Genomic DNA, 22,563 nt, shown 5'->3' on the forward strand with positions numbered 1-22,563 from the left:
CAAAAAATGCAGTGTCCATGGACCAACACCGACAAAACAGCTCGTTAATGTCCTCACTGGTTTACTACCAGTTCTATAGATCTGTGCAAACTGTGAGGAACCCACCTCTATTCTTCGACATCTCTTCTTTTGAACAATTACAATGTGCTTTATCTGGAAGTGTTGTTGAAAAGCACTTGGTAACTTCAGATGCTCACTTGCAGATTGGACACTTTAAGGCGTACCCTTTTAAAACATCACTGCTATGGAGCTACCTAGGTTTCCATAAATATCTGTGCATGTTCAAAAACCAGATGCTTAACCAACAAAATAAATTGGACAAGACCTCATTTTAATTACATTATAATACTTAGATTTTCTATGATAGTTGACTAGGATGTGATATAAATTACTTTGTCAGATATTGTATACTGTAAGTGCATTATTGTTGTTTTCTTGTTTTGTCTTAATGTCAGAATAATACGAATTTATTCATAGGCACTCGATGAACAAACCAAAGCAGAACTAGAAGTTGAAGACAGAACTCTGGATACCCATTCGGAGGTGACAATTAATTTCTCTGTGTTTTAAATTATTCTTATTTAATTCATTTCGTTTTGACCGTATTGCTGTCTCATCAAGTTTCCACAATCAGAATTCAATAGCGAAATAATTGCTTCAGCCTGCAGCCTGCTATGGATGTTGTGGAGGTGACACGCACTGGGCTGAGCAATGCTTTGCATCTGCAAATGAGGAAAAAAAAACTGTTTCAGAGAATGGATTAGTGTTTTCAGAGCAACTTGTGCAACTACGTTGGTATCTCTACTTACAAACTTAATTCGTTCTGTGACCAGGTTCTTAAGTAGAAAAGTTTGTAAGAAGAAGCCATTTTTCCTCTAGGAGTCAATGTAAAAGCAAATAATGTGTGTGATTGGGGAAATCACAGGGAGGGTGGAGGCCCTGTTTCCTCCCGGGAGATTCCTAGAGAGGCTCCACGGAGGCTTCTCCCTGCCTTTTCCAGCCCTGTTTCCTCCAAGGAGATTCCTAGAGAGGCTCCACGGAAGCTTCTCCCTGCCTTTTCCAGCCCTGTTTCCTCCAAGGAGATTCCTAGAGAGGCTCCACGGAAGCTTCTCCCTGCCTTTTCCGGCCCTGTTTCCTCCCAGGAGATTCCTAGAGAGGCCCCACGGAGGCTTCTCCCTGCCTTTTTTGGTTACAGTTTCAGAGGCTCAGGTTTGTAAGTGGAAAATGGTTCTTGAGAAGCGGCAAAAAAATCTTGAACACCCGGTTCTTATCTAGTAAAGTTTGTAAGTAGAGGCGTTTGTAGGTAGAGGTACCACCGTACTTAAAACAACAGCACAATCCTAGGGGTGGGGAGAGGAGAAGCTTCCTCCCCAGCCAAATCCTAAATGACTCCTTTGGTTTCATGGTGAGTTCATATGAGCACTGAAGCACCATTTGGCCTTGGAAGTGAAAGCGCTGCACAACTCTAGGAACACTTTGTAAATAATCTGCCTGGGGAGGAGAAGGAGGAGAAGGAGAGTCCAAAATCAGGTTTAATTGGTTGCTGCTTTCCCAAAGGATACATTTTATTAAAGAAGGCATAAGCTTTAGTGAGCTCCCACTGTATTCATCAATTGCATGGATGAGCTAAAAGGATGCAGGGTTTAAATTGAGATGAACTAGAGTGGGGAGGGGCAAGGGAGACAAGACGCCTCTGCAGATGCTGGCTGCGTGTGTGCAAGATTGCAAGGACCTTATCAATGAGCAAATGCAAGGTGTTAAACCCATTGCGGTTGTCGAGACCTTCTGAGACGGTCTAAAAATCTCTTGTTGCCCATCAATTGACCAATCTCTTGGCTGAAGAGGGTGCTGCTGCAATGGACTTGATTCAAAGCAGCCATTCGAAATCTGGAATAGAGTAATGATCTGAGTCACCTGGGGTCATGGACTATGGAAACTACCCAGTAATGGGTTCCTTACCTTTACGGGCCACTCTACTCACCGGTAGCAAAAATAGCAGATGCGTGCACAGCTCTGGCCAACTGGCAGGTGGATGCACACATCAGAGGAAGATTTGAGTTCTGCGCATGCACAGGAACTAAGATATCACAAGAGGACGTGTGTGAGAGAGATTTTGGCAATTTTTGGTGATTCTTTTGGTTCTGCGCATGCACAAAACAAAGGCTGAAATCTCACGGGCCCATGTGTCTTCTCACAAGATTTGCTTTCTGCTCATGCACAGAAGCCAAATCTTGTTCAGACACAAACATGGTCACCTGGAGCTGCGCGCAGATTCACACTGGTAGCAGCTGTGAGGAGTAACCCCTGCCTGAAACTACCATATATTTCACAGGATGAAATGCAGAAAGCACACCAATGAAAGATCTCCCTGGCTTTCATTTTTTTCTCAGTAGTAAATGCATATGGCAAGTTGGAGGGGGAGAAGGGCAATGTTTAGCTAGAAAAAAAAGTTGAAATAAGAGACTTAAGTCTTCAGTCTTTTCTGCATAGCACCACCCAGTCTTTATGTTCTGAGAAAGGGCACCATCAAGAGAACAATGCCAAGGAGATTTCCCCCAAGTACCAGGAACGTTCAGTTTGGGTTGCAAAACTCTGATGACTACTAAGGAGAAAGCAAGAGAGATACCAACATTCTAGGTGCCCTCTAGTGGTCAACCAAAGTAGTGCAGCGCAGATCAAATAGCTCCACAAAGCGGAATTCATCTCAGTAGAGGTAGTTCTTGACTTACAACCATTTGTTTAACAATCATTCCAAGTTGTAATGACATTGGGAAAAAAGGTGACACTTGACCATTTCCCCCCACACTCACTTATGACCGTTGCTGCATCCACATGGTGATGTGATCAAAATCAGAATGCTTGGCAAAGCAACTCACATTTATGACAGTTGTGGTGTCCCGGGATCACGGGATCACCTTTTGCTTTACCTATTGGCAAGCAAAGTCAGTGGGAAGCTGGACTCGTTTAATTTCACCAGTGCAGTGGATTCACTTAACGACAGTGGCACCAAAAGGTCGTAAAATAGGGCAAACTCACTTCATCTTGCTTACCAATGGAAATTCGAAGCTCAGTTGGTGGTTGTAAGTTAAGGACCACCTGCTCTAGCAGGTCCCATGAGAAAGAAAGTGGTGCTAACAAAATGTTTAATCTCTGATCAGAGGAAATCATTTTCTCTCTTTAAAAACCCCATAGATGTGCTCGCCTGCCCAACTCAGGCAACAAACGGAAGAACTTTGCGCTGCTATTGATGAAGTCTTGCAAGAGCCTTTGGCCAGGGTATGCTAACGTCTAAAGCCACTTGCTTGTTTGGGTCGCTTCCTTTCACCTTCCGTATTTGAACACCTGTCCTTTTAAATCCATTCTTACAGCGGCGATGTAATTCCTCCCCAGGCTCCCTGAAGAGTGCCTTCAATTCCAATGCGGGCAAAGTAAGTGAATAAGAATGCAAATGAAAATAAGCCACAGAGGTGCAGTGGTTAGAGTGCACTACTGCAGGCTACCTCTGCTGACTGCCGGCTGCCTTCAATTTGGCAGGTTTGAATTTCACCAGGCCCAAGGTTCTCCAAACTGCTCAAAATTTCTGCTACTGGTTCTCCAGAACCTGTTAGAACCTGCTGAATTTTACCCCTGGTATGTCCCCTGCATGCAGGGATAGATTCTTTGGAGAAGGGGGCATACAAATCTAATAAATTAAATTGAATTGAATTGTTGGTTATTATCATATTTGGTAAACTTGATTTGATATTGTCCGGGTCCTATATTGAGTTCATTAGCACCTCCTGAGAACACATGGCAAGGAGTACATCAGTCCTTCAGCCTGATGGATATTTTCCCTGAAGAATACACGTTTGTTTGTTTGTTTGTTTATTTGTTTATTTGTTTATTTATTTGTTTGTTTGTTTGTTTGTTTATTTGTTTATTTGTTTATTTGTTTATTTGTTTATTTGTTTATTTGTTTATTTGTTTATTTGTTTATTTGTTTATTTGTTTATTTGTTTATTTGTTTATTTGTTTATTTGTTTATTTGTTTATTTGTTTATTTGTTTATTTGTTTATTTGTTTATTTGTTTATTTGTTTATTTGTTTATTTGTTTATTTGTTTATTTGTTTATTTGTTTATTTGTTTATTTGTTTATTTGTTTATTTGTTTATTTGTTTATTTGTTTATTTGTTTATTTGTTTACTTGTTTATTTGTTTACTTGTTTATTTGTTTATTGGATTTGTATGCCGCCCCTCTCTGCAGACTCGGGGCAGCTAACAACAGTGATAAAAAACAGCATGTAACAATCCAATACTAAACAACTAAGAAACCCCTTATTACAAAACCAAACATACATACAAACATACCATGAGTAAATTGTAAGGCCTAGGGGGAAAGAATAACTCAGTTCCCCCATGCCTGACAGCAGAGGTGGGTTTTAAGAAGCTTACGAAAGGCAAGGATGGTGGGGGCAATTCTAATCTCTGGGGGGAGTTGGTTCCAAAGGGTCGGGGCCGCCACAGAGAAGGCTCTTCCCCTGGGTCCCGCCAAAGACATTGTTTAGTCGACGGGACCTGAAGAAGGCCCACTCTGTGGGACCTAACTAGTCACTGGGATTCGTGCAGCAGAAGGCGGTCCCTGAGATAATCTGGTCTGGTGCCATGAAACCTTCCTGGATGTACCCTCCCATTACACCTCGGCAAATTTCCCAGGAGTCAGTAGTGACAAATATTTTAAAATACTCCAGTTGGCAGAATCCCAAAGCTCTGCAGAAAAAGCTTAAGAGCATTTGGGGTAATACGAGGTGTTGAAACAACAGCACAAGCCCCTTAAAGCCTTGGCAGTGTGAGCGCCTTGTAATCTCCGTTAATTCTATCCATGTTCTTTTACACCTAAGTAACTATGACCGATTTCATGAGGGGCCTTTTCTTTGACTATTTATGGGGATCATTTCTATATATAGGTAGTCCTCGACCTACAACAGTTCATTTAGTGGCCATTAAAAATCACAATAGCACTGGGGGGAAAAGTGGTTTATGACCATTTTTCACAGTTACAACCTTAGCAACATCCCCATAGTGAGGTGATTAAAATCCAGACGCTTGGCAATGGGTTCATAATTATGACGGTTGCCGTATTCCAGGATCATGTCATCACCTTCTGCAGCCTTCTGACAAGCACCATCAACGAGAAAGCCAGATTCACTTAGCAATGTCTCACTTAACAACAAAAATGTTGGACTCAGTTGTGGCCATAAGTCAAGGACTACCTGTATAACATGTTTTTTCCCCCAGTTGTAGTACTTATGCTTGAAATGGTTCTTCAGTGCTAAGCTTTGAATTGTCATTATCATAGAGCAATGATGGTGAACCTATGGCATGGGTGCCACAGGTGGCAAGTGGAGCCATATCTGCTGGCATGCAAGCCGTTGCCCTAGCTCAGCTCCAGCATGCATGTGTGTGCCAGTCAGCTGATTTTTGGCTCACACAGAGATTCGGGGGGGGGGGGGGGGAGGCGTTTTTGGCTTCTAGAGACCCTCTGGGGTGGTGGTGGTGGAGGGTGTTTTTATCCTCCCCCAGCTCCAGGGAAGCCTTTGGAGCCTGGGGAGGGCTGATTTTTGGCTCCACAGAGCGTCTAGGAGGACATTAGAGAACCATCTTTCAGCTGTGGCGAGGGGGGCGTTTGCCCAGGTTCGCCTGGTGCACCAGTTGCAGCCCTATTTGGACCTGAAGTCACTGCTCACAGTCACTCATGCCATCATCACCTCGAGGCTCGACTACTGTAATGCTCTCTACATGGGGCTACCTTTGAAGAGTGTTCGGAAACTTCAGATTGTGCAGAATGCAGCTGCGAGAGCAATCATGGTCTTTCCTAAATATGCCCATGTTACACCAACACTCCGCATTGGTTGCCGATCAGTTTCCGGTCACAATTCAAAGTGTTGGTCATCACCTATAAAGCCCTTCATGGCACCGGACCAGGGTATCTACGAGACCGCCTTCTGCTGCACGAATCCCAGTGACCGGTTAGGTCCCACAGAGTTGGCCTTCTCCAGGTCCTGTCAACTAAACAATGTTGTTTGGCAGGACCCAGGGGAAGAGCTTTCTCTGTGGTGGCTCCGACCCTCTGGAATCAGCTCCCTCCAGAGATTAAAACTGCCCCCACCCTCCTTGCCTTTCGTAAACTCCTTAAAACCCACCTCTGCCGTCAAGCGTGGGGGAACTGAAACATCCCCCCCTGCCTATGTAGTTTTTGTGTATGATATGACTGTATGTATGTTTTTATATATTGGGGTTCCTTGTTTTTTAGGCTTTTTAAATGTATTATTGTTATTTTAGATTCTAACTATTAGATTTGTCATTATATATTGTTTTTATCACTGTTGTAAGCCACCCTGAGTCTACGGAGAGGGGCGGCATACAAATCTAATAAATAATAATAATAATAATTTTTAGCTTCCAGAAATCCTTTGTGGGGATGGGGGAGGATGTTTTTACCCTCCCTCAGCTCCAGGGAAGACTTTGGAACCCGGGGATGGCAAAACACAAGCCTACTGGGCCCACCAGAATTTGGGAAACAGGCTATTTCTGGTCTCCAGAGGGCCTCCAGGGGGCGGGGAAGCTATTTTTGTCCTCCCCAGGCATTGAATTATGGGTGTGGACACTCACTCATGTGCAATAGTGATGTGTACGCTCTTTCGGCATCCAAGGAAAAAAAGGTTCACCATCACTGTCATAGAGTATTGTATTTCATTGCGTGTCTGTGTGAGTCTTTTGCCCTGTACTGGCATTATCACCACCTTCCTTTCCAAAGCTAGGGAATCCTTCTTTTCCTAACCTTTTTATTTCTCCTACCCTTTTGTTTTTCTCTGAGAGCTGAACAAGATGTAGAGATGACCTTGTGGGCTATATAAGCAGGCAGGGTTTTTTTTTTGCAGTTAAGGAAAGTTCTGTGTTAGCCTCTAATTAGGTTGGAATCCACTTCATCAGTCTCAGATTCCATTATGACTACTTGTCGGCCTTTACTTATCAGAAGATGAGAGCTTGTCAGACTCACAGTCGAATAAGATAAAGTCCTTATCAACTGTCCTGTTTTTGGGTTGCTTATCTTTTTTCAGTTCAGAGGTTTTTCTGCATTGAGTTTTGGTGCAGCCCTTTGTATCTAGCTAGTTGCCTTTGTCACATTGCTATGCTTGTCAAACACTGTCAAACTATTTGCTAAGTCTGCACTACTATTACTGTTAGTTTTTTCTCATCATTCTTATCACCCATTTCCTCCCACTTATGACTGTACGGCTGTAACCTGTTGCTTGTATCCTTAAGATTTTTATTAATATTGATTGCTTCCTCGTTGCTTATTTGACCCCTATGACAATCATTAAGCATTGTACCTGATGATTCTTGACACTGATGTACACTGAGAGCATATGCACCAAAGACAAATTCCTTGTGCGTCCAATCACACTTGGCCAATAAAGAATTCTATTCTATTCTTACTTCCTCCAGTTATGTTGGTGTTTTGGGTCCCTTGTATACTTAGTAAAGCTCATCTTTTATTTTATGTACACTGAGAGCATATGCAGCAAAGACAAATTCCTTGTACGTCCAATCACACTTGGCCAATAAAGAATTCTATTCTATTCTATTCTATTCTATTCCATTCCATTCCATTCCATTCCAATCGATTCCACTCTACTCTACTCTACTCTACTCTATTCTACTCTATCTAAAACTTTAAAAACAGCATAACATGAGGATAAGAGAAAGGAGTTAAAAGGTGAGTTAAGAGATGGGCCTGTTCAAGCACAGTTTACACTTGCACATCTCTAATTCAATGCACAACTTCCTTGCTGTCTTTGCTGTTGGGTGGGAATGGAAAACAAATACAGTACCAGCAGTGCCCAAATGTAACAATTTAGCAAAAGAAAGTTTCTGCACAATGCCGCAAGCTGTTCTAATGCAAAGTTGTTGGATTCCTTGCAGATGTCTACTGTTCCAAAGAGGCCAGCTGGTCGGGAAACCAAATATGTAAGTATCTTCATAATACGGTCTTCACATCTGTTTTTAATAGTAGAACTCCACCTTTGACAGGACCTCTGAGCAACTGTACAGAACTCTGCCTCCAATAATTGAATAATTAAAGCAAGTCTCTGAAAAAAACTGCAGTTTAGGCTGAGACCTTTCAGCGCTGAGAATAGCGTTCCTTTCTCTTTTCATTCTGAATTAAGCCCTGATCAAAGCATCTTGCAATTTTGTTGGAGGCAAGAATGCTGCATTCAAATTGACATTGTGAGTTGCCACTGCAATAATTTTTGATTCTATCAGATTGAATGACAGAAATCCCCCTCTGAGGAATGAAGAATGTGCACATTTTGGAAAGCCCTGGGTTCTATCCATCTCCTGCCCAGCAGCTGTCATCATAAATTTCTGTGGAGGAGACATGCTCAACCCAAGTTGGATTTTCTTCCACTTCATTTTAATAAAGATAAATAAAAGCATGGGAACTGCATTTTCCCTGATATCAATAACAAATTGGTGAAAAATAAGGTGAAAAAAATCAACATAAATACATAAATGGTTTTAATTTCTCTTTGATATACTTCGTATTAGACATTAATAAAGAGTTTCATTAGAGCTAGCACAAAAATCTAGAACCAGACTGCAAAAATCCAGATACCAGTAAATACATAGAGAAAACACAATTTGCTGTTCTTTAAAAAAAATCCTCATTTTTCCAATTTTCTTTCTTTCTTTCTTTCTTTCTTTCTTTCTTCCTTCCTTCCTTCCTTCCTTCCTTCATTCATTCATTTTGACTTCTATGCTGCCCAATCCTGAAGAACTCAGGGCGGCTTACAACAATATAAAATTACATATAGAGTTACAAAACAATAGGAAGTCAATAAATCTAAAACCTTAGTTAAAACTTGTAATAGCGGCTCAACAACACACGTTCATCTAATTCATGCAAAGTCATATTCTAAGAGAAACTCTATGAAGAAGCCATTTGTGATTATGCCATCTCTTGTAATCATCAGGAGTCAATGTGGATAACAAGAAAGTTTTAAAAAATCTAGAATGTCGTAGTATTGATTATATGTCATTGTCAATATCGATTCTTACCAACTTTTTCCAAGATGATTATAAGCCTACTAAAATCTGTCTTTATTTTATACTTCTGCACAATAGGATTAGTATTCATCTCTGTTCCCATGCTTATTTCCAAGAAATATAACATAATTAATCAATAATCTAGCAAGATAGTTTTATTGGAGCAAGATACAGAACTATTGATTCCTTTGTCATCTACAGAAGCACTTGAGTGCTTATGGTAAGGTGAGTTAAAATAAAAAAATCATATGTACTGTAGATTTTCCCACTGAATGACCACTCTTTTTTGATTGTTCAAAATTATAATACCACTTAATAAGATCTATGACTGATTCCCATAATCGCGACCATTGCAGGATCCTTGTGGTTCCATTATTGCAATTGTGGGCAATTATAATGGCCACAGTGTCTCATAGTTACATGATTGCCATTTGCAAACTTTGCTTCTGGCTTCTGGAAAGTAAACTCAATGGGGAAGATGGTAGGAAGTTGCAAATGATGATCATGAAACATCTTGCTTAATAGCCATGCGGGATTCACTAACTGATGACAACTGGAACTGCCACAACTGTCATTGTGAGTTGGCAGGATCACGTGATGCCACATTTTATGACCAGGTCACTTAGAAATGGAGTTGCCAATCCCAATTACCATTGTTAAGTGAAGACTATTTCAAGATAGGTTCATGTTCCATGTTTAGATAACATCAGAAAACCCACCATGCATGCATTATTAATTCATATCTTTACCCCAAATATGACCCACACATTCAAGCAGTGGACACTCTCAAAACAGAGGGACTTCTGCTGTGAAATTAACCTTGTAGTCATCCTATTTATAATCTGGCTTCTTGGTTTTTCTTTTTAAAGTTTTTTTTTTAAATTTTTCACCAACTTTACATAACCACCGATACATATACCATAATAGCAAAACATATATAATTACACACTTCTGTCCAAAATGCCATAAACAAATGTCCTAAATTTGCAGCATTTGTAATTTTATCTCCTGTCTATATTTCATACTTCTCTCCCCCCTCCCTCTCCATCTCTTCTCTCTATCTCCTTTTTTCCTATCTCCCCTTCCTTTCTACTTCCTATTCCTTCCTCTTGTCCTTCCCTGAGTTCATCTAATCACAACCCGCTTTACGGTTAAGGGATGAATAATTTAAAACCCTGACATCATTCCAGCATCAGTGCTACAAATTAATTACTATAGCTTATCTTCCAGACATATTCATTGTCTCTTGTATCTCTTAATTTTAGGCCATACTCCTTCTTTCCGCAATTTATATCTGTGTTCATTTTTTAATTCTGTCATTTCTAAATGCCCTAAATTTCTGATTTCTTTTCCTATTTTATATCTCTCTTTCAACTTTATTATTATTATTATTATTATTATTATTATTATTATTATTTTAACTCAATTTTTAAATTCTAATCTTATCACTACACTTGCATCGATTGGTTAATAACATTACTAACTTCCCAATATACAATAATAAAGAAAAAAAACTAATTATCTTCTTATGCACAAGGTCAGTCTCCAGCTGTCAGCAAATACAAGTTTTCCACAGTCTGTTGCAATATTTTCTTTTAACCAGCAGATGGCATTGCCAGTTTGCCAATATAACAAAACGACTCTTTTATAAAAGTTTCCAAAGTATTTTAGATCCACTTAGCACATATACGATATTTTCTTCAAATTCTTTATTATTTTTCAGTTTCTTTAACTTCCACCAAATCCAATTATAAAGATATGCTCAAATTTGGGCTTTTAAACTTTTCCCCTTTACTCTCCCTATGGTATTTCCAATTGCTAGATAGCCACTCACTCTATTTCAGAGTCTCTTTTGTCTCCTTTTAATTTTTTTATTTTTATCATTAAATTGGCCAGGCACTCACCCAGCTTCAGCACTTCTTCACCTCTCTCCAGCACAAATGCTTAGAACTTTTTACCCAGGCAATCCACACTCTCTCCATTTCAATTGTTCCGATAGCGGCTGTTCCAGCTAAGGGTGATAGAGTCGACTTCCACAGTTGCTGGTGGAGAGGCTGGTGCCAGCTCCCTGGGAGAGGTTTGCAAGCTCTCCCAGACCATTGATTAGTGCCTCTCTTCTTCACCACCACTCCAGGGCATACCTGACCTGGTTCCAATCCTAGGTCTCCAAATAGTTGGGATTTGGGGATTCCTGTGGAGTGCAGGAGACACTGCAACATTAGCCACATCTGTTTGATTTTTCTGATGGACAGTTTCAAGGAGAAACAATGAAAGCTGTTTCTGTATAGTTTAGTCCAGCGTTTCCCAACCGGTGTGCCGCGGCAGACTAGTGTGCCGCGAGACACGGTCAGGTGTGCCGCGAAGCTCCTAGGGAAGCTCCAGCTGGGCGGGGCGCTGCAGGTGCCTCCGAGCTCCAGGTCAGAAGCACCGGCAGCGCCCCACCCAGCTGGAGCTTCCCTGGTGTCGGCGGCAAGTGTCCTTTGGGGCCCGGCGGGAGGGCACTGGCGGTGGGAGCGGGAGAGGGAGGGTGCCGGCTGCAGCGGCCCCAGGCGGTCGCGGGGAGATGGGGGCGGTGAGAGGGAGCTCCAGGTCGGAGGCACCGGCAGCGCCCCGTCCAGTTGGAGTTCCTGGCGTCGGCGGCAAGTGTCCTTTGGGGCCCGGCGGGAGGGCACTGGGAGCGGGAGCGTGCCAGCTGTAGCGGCCCCAGGCGGGAGCGGGGAGATGGGGGCGGCGAGAGGGAGCTCCAGGGTGGAGGCACTGACGGTGGCGGTTGGATGTGCTGCTGGACGCCGTACATGCTGGCGCTGCGGGGCTGGCATATACGGCATCCAGCAGCACGTCCAGCTGCCGTCGTCAGGGCTCCCGCTCGCAGTCAGCCGAGAGAGAGAGAGAGAGAAAGAAAGAGAGACATAGCAAGAGAGGCAGAGAGAGAGAGAGAGAGACATAGCAAGAGGCAGAGAGAGAGAGAGACATAGCAAGAGAGGCAGAGAGAGAGAGAGAGTGAGAGAGAGAGACTTAGCAAGAGAGAGAGAGAGAGAGAGACAGAGAAAGAGAGAGAGAAAGACATAGCAAGAGAGACACACACACAGAGAGAGAGACATAGCAAGAGGCAGAGAGAGAGAGAGAGACATAGCAAGAGAGGCAGAGAGAGTGTGAGAGAGAGACTTAGCAAGAGAGACAGAGAGAGAGACAGAGAAAGAGAGAGAGAAAGACATAGCAAGAGAGGCAGAGAGAGAAAGAAAGAGAGACGTAGCAAGAGAGGCAGAGAGAGAGAAAGAGAGACATAGCAAGAAAGACAGAGAAAGAGAGAGAGAAAGTGAGACATAGCAAGAGAGGCAGAGAGAGAGAAAGAAAGAAAGAGAGACATAGCAAGAGAGACAGAGAGAGAGAGAAAGAGAGACAGAGAAAGAGAGAGAAAGAAAGAGAGATAGCAAGAGTGGCAGAGAGAGAGAAAGAAAGAGACATATAGCAAGAGACAGTGAAAGAGAGAGAGAGCAAGAAAGAAAAAAGCAAGAAAGAGATAGCAAGAGAGACAGACAGAGAGAGAGAGAGAGAGAGCAAGGGAGAGAGAAAGACATAGAGGAAGGGAAGGAGGGAGAGATAAAGAGAGCAAAAAAGAGAGGAAGAAAGAAAGAGGGATGGAGAGAGAGAAAGAAGGGAAGGAAGAGAGAGAAATAGGGAGAAATAGAGCGAAAGGGAGGAAGAGAGAGGTTTTTTTGTCCAAACTTTTCTTTAGGCCCCCCCCCCGCCCCCCGCCCCTGTTCAATGTTCCCCAGGATTTTGAAAATATGAATAATGTGCTGCGGCTCAAAAAAGGTTGGGAAACACTGGTTTAGTTAATAAAAGCAAAAACAGAGGAATAACAAACGTTGGGCTGCCTATGTTATGCCATTCCTTTGTGATCAATTAACAGCATGATAGTGTTTATTCTGTCACTCAGCTGAAATATTCTCATTATCATTGTATAAGATGTTTGCAATTGCAGGTTATTTGCTATAAACGTGAAAGTTTCTATTGATCGGGTTTCATCGCTAGTATGTCTATAATCTAAATGCTGGGTAAATACTGTGAATATTTTAGATTCTTCTTTTTAGCACCTTTTCCTCTTTGCTTCCCATCTCAAGTGGTTCTACAATATGGTGATGATTTTTGTTTGTTTATATTTTTAAAAAAGGAAAGAAAGAACTGTTCATTTTCTGTTTGAAAGTCACTAGTTTATTTTTCTCAAGACAAAAGAAATGCTCAAACTAAGTCAAAACAACCACCCCTCCCAAAAGATGGGCACAGAAGTGTGTATTATTGAATCCTCTCTTCTTAACATAACTAACTCTCTCTGGTCTAATTGGAAGATACTTTTTACCGAGCTGATATTTTAAATATTTTGTTCCAGGCCAACCTCTACTTAACAGCTCCTGCAGTGACTGACACACATAAGGTACATTTCTAGTTCACTACTATCCTCTTCAGAATATTAATTAGGTTGAGTGTCTGTGTGAATCGTATTCTCAGACTCCATGTGATTGGAATAAAAATTCCACATATGTACAAAACAGTGGCAGACCCAACAATAAAGACGTAGTATCAAAGCAGGCACAAAGAATTATCATAGTTTTGAAAAAGTCCTGGGGAAATATTTCTCTTAATATCAGAACCCCCTTAAGAAAGTATGCGCCAAGTCAAAAGGAAATAATTTGGCTCTGCTGGAAACTACCATGTTTCCCCGAAAATAAGACACTGTCTTATATTATTTTTTGCTCCAAAAGTTGTGCTACGTCTTATTTTTTTTGGGGTGCCTTATATTTCTCAAATAAGACAAATTCACAGGCAGAAAAGCTGACACCCCCAAATAAAGTGTATGGTACACTGATTACGGTATGGTACCTGTCAGTATGGCACACACACACACAAACAACGGCACTTATATGGTACAACAGTATACTCCCACTATTGCAGCTTCTGGCCTCCAGAGGAACTACAGTCTACACACTGTAGTGGAGACTGTAATGGCAGTGAGACAGCAGCAGACTGTGTCTGTTGTACTGGACGTTACAAAGCGATGGAAGGGGCCAGCAAGGGACGCCACATTATTACGGTACCGCTATGAACAGCTTTGAATGGTACTGTATATTTTTCCACCGTACCGTATGTAAACTTGACTACGCCTTATTTTCGGGGGGTGCCTTATATTACCAAATTCTGCAAAACCTCTGACATGCCTTACTTTCGGGGTAAGTCTTATTTTCGGGGAAACAGGATATATGCCTGGCTATATGAGCAGGTAGGGCCACCCCTAATTAAGAAGAAATTGGACAACTATTTATCTAAAATAATGGTGGGTCTTTTGCTTGAGCAGGGGATTGGACTAGAAGATCTCCAAGGTCTCTTCAAATTCTGTTAGATTATATTATCCTACCTCAATGGTTCTCAACCTGGGAGTCGTGACCCCTTTGGGGATCGAATGACCTTTTCATAGGGGTCACCTAAAACCATGGGAAAAGACAAATTTCCCATGGTGTTAGGAACTAAAGCTTCTATTTTGGTGCCTTGGAACTTATGTTTACAATCCGACCAATCAGGCATTTACAGTGGGTGTGTCCCTCTGACCTTACTGCCAATCAGCTTAAAGCTCTGTTGGGAGAATTGGTGCTAGACTTACGGTTGGGGGGAGGGTGTCACCACAACATGAGGAACTGTATTAAGGGGTCGCGGCATTAGAAAGGTTGAGAACCACCGTACCTGTGATGTGAAACCCTAAATTTTTAATGTGTGCTAAGAGCTATACTGTATTGCTAAAATAAATAAATAAAGAGAATACTCAAATAACATATCCTAGATCTGAATGAATGAAATATTTTCACTGAATACTTCATTCTGTACAAAGTTGAATGTGCTCACAACAGCATGTGAAATTGATTGTAAATCAGCGTTTCTTCCTAAGTGGACAGTTTGATTTCACAGAAGTTTGATTTACTTGGAGTTATATTGTGTTGTTTAAGTGTTTCCTTTATTATTATTTTTTGAGCAGTGTAGTTTGGTTCCAACAGATATCTGCACTCTTGTGACATTTTTGTGCTGAAATCTAATTCTAGTTCTCTCCCTCACACCCCAAAACTCACATATACAGTACATGTTCTGCACTGGATATCTTAAACAACTGCTTTTGATGTGGAAAAAAGGGGTAACTGTTCGTAGTCATTCACTAACAAACTTTAGCTGCTCTAAGTATGCCAGTGCAATGAATTTGGAGCACCACCAGCTGCTATCTCAGGCAACCTCTTGCAAAGAGGCCACATTAGATTTTTTTTATCAACACAGGATCCAATCCGACTTGAATACTGAGACCAAAGATTGATTCTTGCAAGCTTTTGGGCTTGTGCCGGAACCCGTCATCAGACAACTTCTCTCTCTCCAGAATATAGTAGTAGATCCTTGGAACAAACTTCCAGCAGACATGGTTGGTAAATCCACAGTAACTGAATTTAAACATGCCTGGGATAAACATAGATCCATCCTAAGATAAAATACAAAAAATAGTATAAGGGCAGACTAGATGGACCATGAGGTCTTTTTCTGCCGTCAGTCTTCTATGTTTCTATATCTGATGATGGGTTCCAGCATGTGCCCAAAAGCTTGGAAGAATAAACCTTTGGTTCCTATGACCAACACAGATTGGATCCTGCAACATTATCCTGGGACACATATACTTGCTTCATTTGCTTTTTAATCACTCTTGATCACCCCTGCCCCGCAACCATGATTAATTATTATAGCAAGGGTAACAAAAAATTCTAGCAGAAGCCCTAACACATGCATATTACAAGGTAAACAAAACTACGACAGGTGTGATAAGGCCTCATTCTCATAGTAGAGGTTAATCTCTTTAAAAACTAAAAGTATGGCTTTTGGAAACAAAACCCATTGTCCTCCACTTCCTCTCCAATTGTATACTCCTCTGTTGCACCACTGGGTGATATTTTGAGACACAAAAATTGAGGGGTAGAGAGAAACAGTGAGGTCCCAGGCACTTCTGTTGATATAATAAACAGTCACAGAAGAGAAACCATTTAAAAGACTGGAAGACTCAAATGAACGTTTTGCTCACAGAAGAAAAGCATTTATGTATTATTTATATTTTTGAATTTGGGCATTAGAAAGAGTTAAAGAGGGAGAAGGAAAGAACAAGATGGCAAAACTTTGACAGAAAGAAGGACAGAGTCTAGAATAGAATAGAATAGAATTTTATTGGCCAAGTGTGATTAGACACTCAAGGAATTTGCCTTGGTGCATATGCTCTCATGAGGTCCAACACTTGATTGTCAAATAAGCATGTTTATTTTTACGTGAAAGGACCGCCCTTTGCTTGCAGTGCTGCTGCGGCGTCCTTTTTCGTAAAAATAACAATGTTTATTTTTACGTGAAGACCTCCCTTTGAAGGAGCTGGGGAATCCCTCCCACGAAGAGATTCTGGGGGCGGAGCTTTGACGTCACCGGCAGGTTGCTAAGGATGCCAAGGTGATCACTTCCTGGATTCCACGGAATCCAGGAAGTGATCACCTTGGCGTCCTTAGCAACCTGCCAGTGACGTCAAAGCTCTGAACGCTGAACAGGACCCCGAACTATGCCCGAAGTTTGGAAAAAATTCGGGTTCATGTTCGGCATACCGAACACTGCAAAATTCGGTATGGACCTGAATTGTGCGGGTTCGGTTCGCCCATCACTATTGAGGGAATTATTTGTTTAGTAGAGTGATGGCGTTTGGGAAAAAACTGTTCTTGTGTCTAGCTATCTTGGTGTGCAGTGCTCTGTAGCGACGCTTTTGTTTCCCCTCTCTTCTTTTGTTTCCTACTTTTATTTTTTATTTTTCATGCTTTTATTGTATTGTAAAATTTTAATTAGAGATAGAGACCAACTCTCATGTTTTAAGGATGGTGTTTGTTAACTTTCCCATAAATTAATAGTTCTGACTTAGCCTCTTTTGAGCGCCCAGGCGATCAATGGTAGCCCTCTGCATGATACATGGAAACACCATTGTAGCTATTACATATTTCATTTTACTTTATTTATTCATTAGATGTATATCCCGCCTTTCCTCCAGGAGCTGAAGGAGGCATACCTCCAAAAACCCTGTGAGGTAGGTCTGGCTGAGGGATAGTAAGTCATGCAGCAGGTTTTCATGGTTGAGGGTGGACTTGAACCTGGCTCTCCTGAGTTAAAGCCCAATCAGTTAACCATTATGCTGCACTGAAGCTTCTCGGGGTTAGGGTGCTTTGTTTTCAGTGCCAGCATAGAGGGTGGCATGTGCCAGCATGTGGTTTACCATATAGGAACAATGAACATGCCAGTTGGAAGATTTCCATGGCCTGAACCACTGATGAAGAATGTGAAAGGTGGAAACAGTTCTGGCTAGTATTTTCACTTTTTGGCATGTGATCTCAAAAATCTTGATTTGAACTTCTTGCCTAGTAAACCAAGCTCTCTCTACTATATATCCTTTCTGTCAAAGCTGGCACAGATATAAATATATATATTTTCTGTACCGTGCATTGGAAACATTCTTCAATGGCACAGCAGGTAGAGTGCTGTACTGTAAGCCACTGAAGCTGACTGTAGATCTGAAGGTCAGCAGTTCAAATCTCATCACCGGCTCAAGGTTGACTCAGCCTTCCATCCTTCCGAGGTGGGTAAAATGAGGACCCGGATTGTGGGGGCAATAGTGTTAAAAAGTGCTATTGTAACATGTTGTAAGTCGCCCTGAGTCTAAGGAGAAGGGCGGCATAAAAATCGAATAAATAAATGAATAAACAAACAAACAAACAATAAATAAATAAACAAACAAACAAACAAACATCGGTTCAAACATTATATATGTGCCATTCTGGTGTATGACCTATTAAATATTTCTGTGTTGTGTTCCCTCTTCACTACTAGACAAAGCCTGGGGTAATCCGACCAACTACTGTAAAAGCAAAAGTAATCATAGCAGCAGAAGAAGAGCCTGTCCAGCCAAACCCATTCAGAAAGTATTTGGAAGAAAGAAGTGATCTTCAGACCGAACAGGTAAGAGTTTCCCCCCTTCCTTTCCTAATTCTGCATCATTTATCAGGAATTTCTTTCTATATGGACGTTGGTCGAGGGCTTCTCTTCATGGGGCATTTAATAGAGGTTCAATTAACATAATGGCACAATGGTTATTTTTCTTCGTATTTGTTCTTCCTGGATTCTTTGCAGAGTTAGCTTGTTTTGCACGGCCCTTGCCAAGTTTTCACAGCAACACTATCAGTGCACAATGTAGTGAAGGGTTTTGTTTATCTACCGGATTTCCTTAGAGCAGCTGTCTTGATTTGGGCTTTGAGGGAGTGTTTGTCCCAAGGCCATGCAGGCAGCTTCTGGGCTTTAGGGAGGACTTAGCACATGGCTGTCTCCATTCCTATTTCAGCACTTGGCTCTCTGAATCACCTATGAGAAAGATTTTAGAAAAAATAAGTTAAAAACACATGATACAAGATAGTCCTCTTTCCGTTGTGTGGCTGCCCATTTCCTACTCCTCAGCATTCTCTAACAAGGGTGAGGTAATATATACAGTGATCCCCCGATCATTGCGGGGGTTCCGTTCCAGGACCCCCCACAACGAGCGGGTTTTCGTGAAGTAGCGCTGCGGAAGTAAAAAAACCATCTGCGCATGCGCAGATGGTGTTTTTACTTCCCAGCAGCGATGAGCCGAAGATTGGGGTTTCCCCGCCGCCCACGCAAACTCCTTGCTGCTGCCGTGCCCGCCGCTCGCCCGCCCTGAAAGGGAAAGCCCCCCCAGGCCGGCTCCGATCTTTTAAAACAGGCGCGCCGCTTCTCCGCTGACTCCTGGCGAACTTCCCGGGCAAAGGGCGAAGGGCGGGCGAGCGGCGAAGGGCGGGGTGAACGATGGGTGGCCGGGCGAAGGGCGGGCGAGCGGCGAACGGCGGGTGGCCGGGCGAACGGCGGGCGAGCGGGTGCTGGGGGGGGCTTCGCCCTCCCGCCAGCAAGAGGGGGAAGACCCAGGGAAGCCGCCCAGCAGCTGATCTGCCCGGCGCCATCTACGCATGCGTGCCCATAGAAAAAAGGGCACGCATGCGCAGATGGTGTTTTGACTTCCGGGTTGAAAAATCGCAAATTAGCCTGTTCGCAATGGTCGGGGACGCAATAACCGGGGGATCACTGTATAACCCTTAGGTAGTGCAGGGTTTCTTGCCTAAGCAGGGGGTTGGACTAGAAGACTTCCAAGGTCCCTTCTAACTTTGTTGTGTTGTTGTTGTGATGATGATGATGTATGTGAGTAGAAAATAAATACTTTCCTTCTTTCTCTGACCGATCTAGAGATCCTCTGACTGTTTGGAGTGACAGTCTCCAGATTCTGCTATAATTATTTCTCAGAATAGCCAAACTTCACAGGATTATTATCTGAATAATACGCAAAGATATCCACATAGGGTTGGAAAGGGGGGGGGGAATAAAAAGATGTAAGTGCAATAAGTAGACTTTAAAAATATATCCAGCAGTGTTGTTACATGGAGGACTGAACCAAATGTTCTTTTTCAAAATACACTGCTCAAAATAAAATAAAATAAAATAAAAAGGGAACACTTAAACAATGCAATATAACTCCAAGTAAATCAAACTTTTGTAAAATCAAATTGTCCACTTAGGAAGCAACACTGATTGACAATCAATTTCACATGCTGTTGTGCACATTCAACTTTGTACAGAACGAAGTATTCAATGAGAATATTTCATTCATTGAGATCTAGGATGTGTTCTTTGAGTATTCCCTTTATTTTTTAGAGCAGTATATATCAATCCACAACTGTATACGAAAATGCCTTTGAATGCTAGTGCAGGGCTTAAAAAGATAACACTAACCATAACAATGCTCAGAATCAAACACATATACTTTTATAGTTTGCTGTAGTCAAAATAACATAAAATACATCGGGGCTTTAAATAATCATAATTACCATCATGATTTAAGCTTTCATTCACTTCTCTATCATATGCACAAAGGGTGCTGGGAAACTGATGAAATAAGTAGATACTGTACTCCGGTGGTGTGGGCTGCAACCTGTTTAACAACCGGTTTGTTGATCATGTGCTTGTGCGCAGCGTTCAAAGTACAGCAATTTGAAGCTCGGCTGCTTATCTGCTAAGGGAGCCCCGATAGGTAGAACAGTGTGAATCAGCTGAGCTTGAAAGAAGGAAATATAGGACAGGATAGTGCAGGGGCAGGTGGGTGGAGCCAGCTGATCATCGGAACTACTGATTCACCTGAACTGTTTAGAATTGCTGTTTGTTTGTTTGTTTGTTTGTTTGTTTGTTTGTTTGATTTTTATGCCGCCCTTCTCCTTAGACTCAGGACGGCTTACAACATGTTAGCAATAGCACTTTTTAAATCAGAGCTAGGCTATTGCCCCCACAATCCGGGTCCTCATTTTACCCACCTCGGAAGGATGGAAGGCTGAGTCAACCTTGAGCGGGTGATGAGATAGGCGTAATCTCACAGGGCCAGCTTAGTCTCACTGAATTAGTGCATTTAAAAACTCTGATTTGTGCTGCTCTCAAGATGAATGTAAAAGATGCCAAGAGATTAAACTTTTGCCTGTTGGAGATTTATTGAACCCCTTCTCCTCAAAGGAGAACTTCTCTTCCCCTAGCTTTCAATTGCTATTGAGATTAGAAGTTTGTTTCCATCTCCCTTTCACAAGTAGTACTAGGGGTCAATTGACAGCTCTCTCAAAAACACGAAATGGCACATTTTGGTTTCTCTATCTGATCTGTTCATTCCAGCTTCTATGTGTGGAATAAGATGGGCTTATTGTAAACTGGTATTTAGGGTTATCAGTTGTAAACTACATTGAAAAGAAGTTGTGTCATAGCAGATTTCTTTTCATTTTGGGTTGAAATATTTCACTGTTTATCCTGAAGAAGCTACTTGGACAAGCAGAGAAATGTTTCAAGCGAACAAACCAACAAACTACAGTTGCCATGACTCAACTTCTAAAGTACTCTACCTGGATGACTGAGAATCTTCTTCAACAGTTCAGCTGAAAATGTAAATCTTCCAAGAAAATAAGAGAGAAGCCTCAGGAGAGAGTCAGAAAATAATACAGTTTGACAGATTTGTATTAGTATACTGACTTAAATAGTTTGCAAGTTATAGGTGCCTGAAGATATTGACCCAACTAGGAATGTATCACCAAACTTCATAAAAATCTATAGTAGCATTAATATTTATGAAATTCTCCTGTGTACTTCCTCACAATATAGACAATAACTGCATTACGAATTTCACTTCTCGTATTCCAGGTAAAGAGGGGGGAGGGAGGAGGGAAGGAAGGAAGGAAGGAAGGAAGGAAGGAAGGAAGGAAGGAAGCAAACACAATAGCAACAGCAATAGCTGAGACTGAGATTTGCTGAGCAAAATGACCATTATGGTACATTTAATTCAGACAAGCATTTTTCGTTGCTTTTCATATCCTAATTCTGAAGATTATTGTTTGAAGATTCTGCAAGAAATCCTGTTAGTAATAACTAGCCATGTAAAATTACAATCAGTTTTAAAAATCAATTTCATTTCAAGTTAAGTTTAAAGCAGCTTTTCCATGGAACTGGCTTGGATTAGCTTCCATCAGTTAAGAGACAGGTAGCCTGGGGCAAGCCAACTTTGTAAAAGTATAATATCAAGCTTGGAATATTTCCATCCTGAAGGTTAATTTATGTATTCACCAGCAGGAGATTATCTATCCCCAGTGAGATCAGTCCCTTGCTGAAGTACAGCCTAAATTTCTAAATTAACTTTAAAATTCTAGCAGAATGTTGGGTTGGGAGTGGGAGGCACTGTTCTTCAGTGGTTCTCCTCCTACCTCTCCGGTCGGTTGCAGTCGGTGTTAGTGGGGGGTCAGAGGTCGACCTTTAGGTCACTCCCTTGTGGGGTACCTCAGGGGTCGGTCCTCTCCCCCCTGCTATTTAATATCTACATGAAACCGCTGGGTGAGATCATCCAAGGGCATGGGGTGAGGTATCACCAGTAGGCAGATGATACCCAGCTCTACATCTCCACCCCTTGCCCAGTCAGCGAAGCGGTGGAAGTGATGTGCCTGTGCCTGGAGGCTGTTGGGGTCTGGATGGGTGTCAACAGACTCAAACTCAACCCTGATAAGACGGAGTGGCTGTGGGTTTTCCCTCCCAAGGACAATTCTATCTGTTCATCCATCACCCTGAGGGGGGGGGAGTTATTGACCCCCTCAGAGAGGGTCTGCAACTTGGGTGTCCTTCTCGATCCACAGCTCACATTAGAGAAACATCTTTCAGCTGTGGCAAGGGGGGCGTTTGCCCAGGTTCACCTGGTGCACCAGTTGCGGCCCTATTTGGACTGGAGTCACTGCTCACAGTCACTCATGCCCTTATCACCTCGAGGTTCATCTACTGTAATGCTGTCTACATGGGGCTAC

The 22,563-nt window shown here is 42.1% G+C and overlaps 1 protein-coding gene across 1 annotated transcript in view; it reads left to right on the forward strand.

Moving 5' to 3' along the window:
* MLIP (muscular LMNA interacting protein) overlaps positions 1-22,563 on the forward strand; it is a 122,485-nt gene that overhangs the window by 88,096 nt on the left and 11,826 nt on the right. The window contains exons 9-15 of the mRNA XM_070763313.1: positions 478-543; positions 3,193-3,276; positions 3,369-3,428; positions 7,964-8,008; positions 13,479-13,523; positions 17,160-17,219; positions 18,017-18,145. Coding sequence (XP_070619414.1) covers positions 478-543; positions 3,193-3,276; positions 3,369-3,428; positions 7,964-8,008; positions 13,479-13,523; positions 17,160-17,219; positions 18,017-18,145 — 489 coding nt within the window. The remainder of the gene's footprint in view (positions 1-477; positions 544-3,192; positions 3,277-3,368; positions 3,429-7,963; positions 8,009-13,478; positions 13,524-17,159; positions 17,220-18,016; positions 18,146-22,563) is intronic.

The sequence above is a fragment of the Erythrolamprus reginae genome, chromosome 1, assembly GCF_031021105.1.
Source record: "Erythrolamprus reginae isolate rEryReg1 chromosome 1, rEryReg1.hap1, whole genome shotgun sequence".
Lineage (NCBI taxonomy): Eukaryota > Metazoa > Chordata > Lepidosauria > Squamata > Dipsadidae > Erythrolamprus > Erythrolamprus reginae.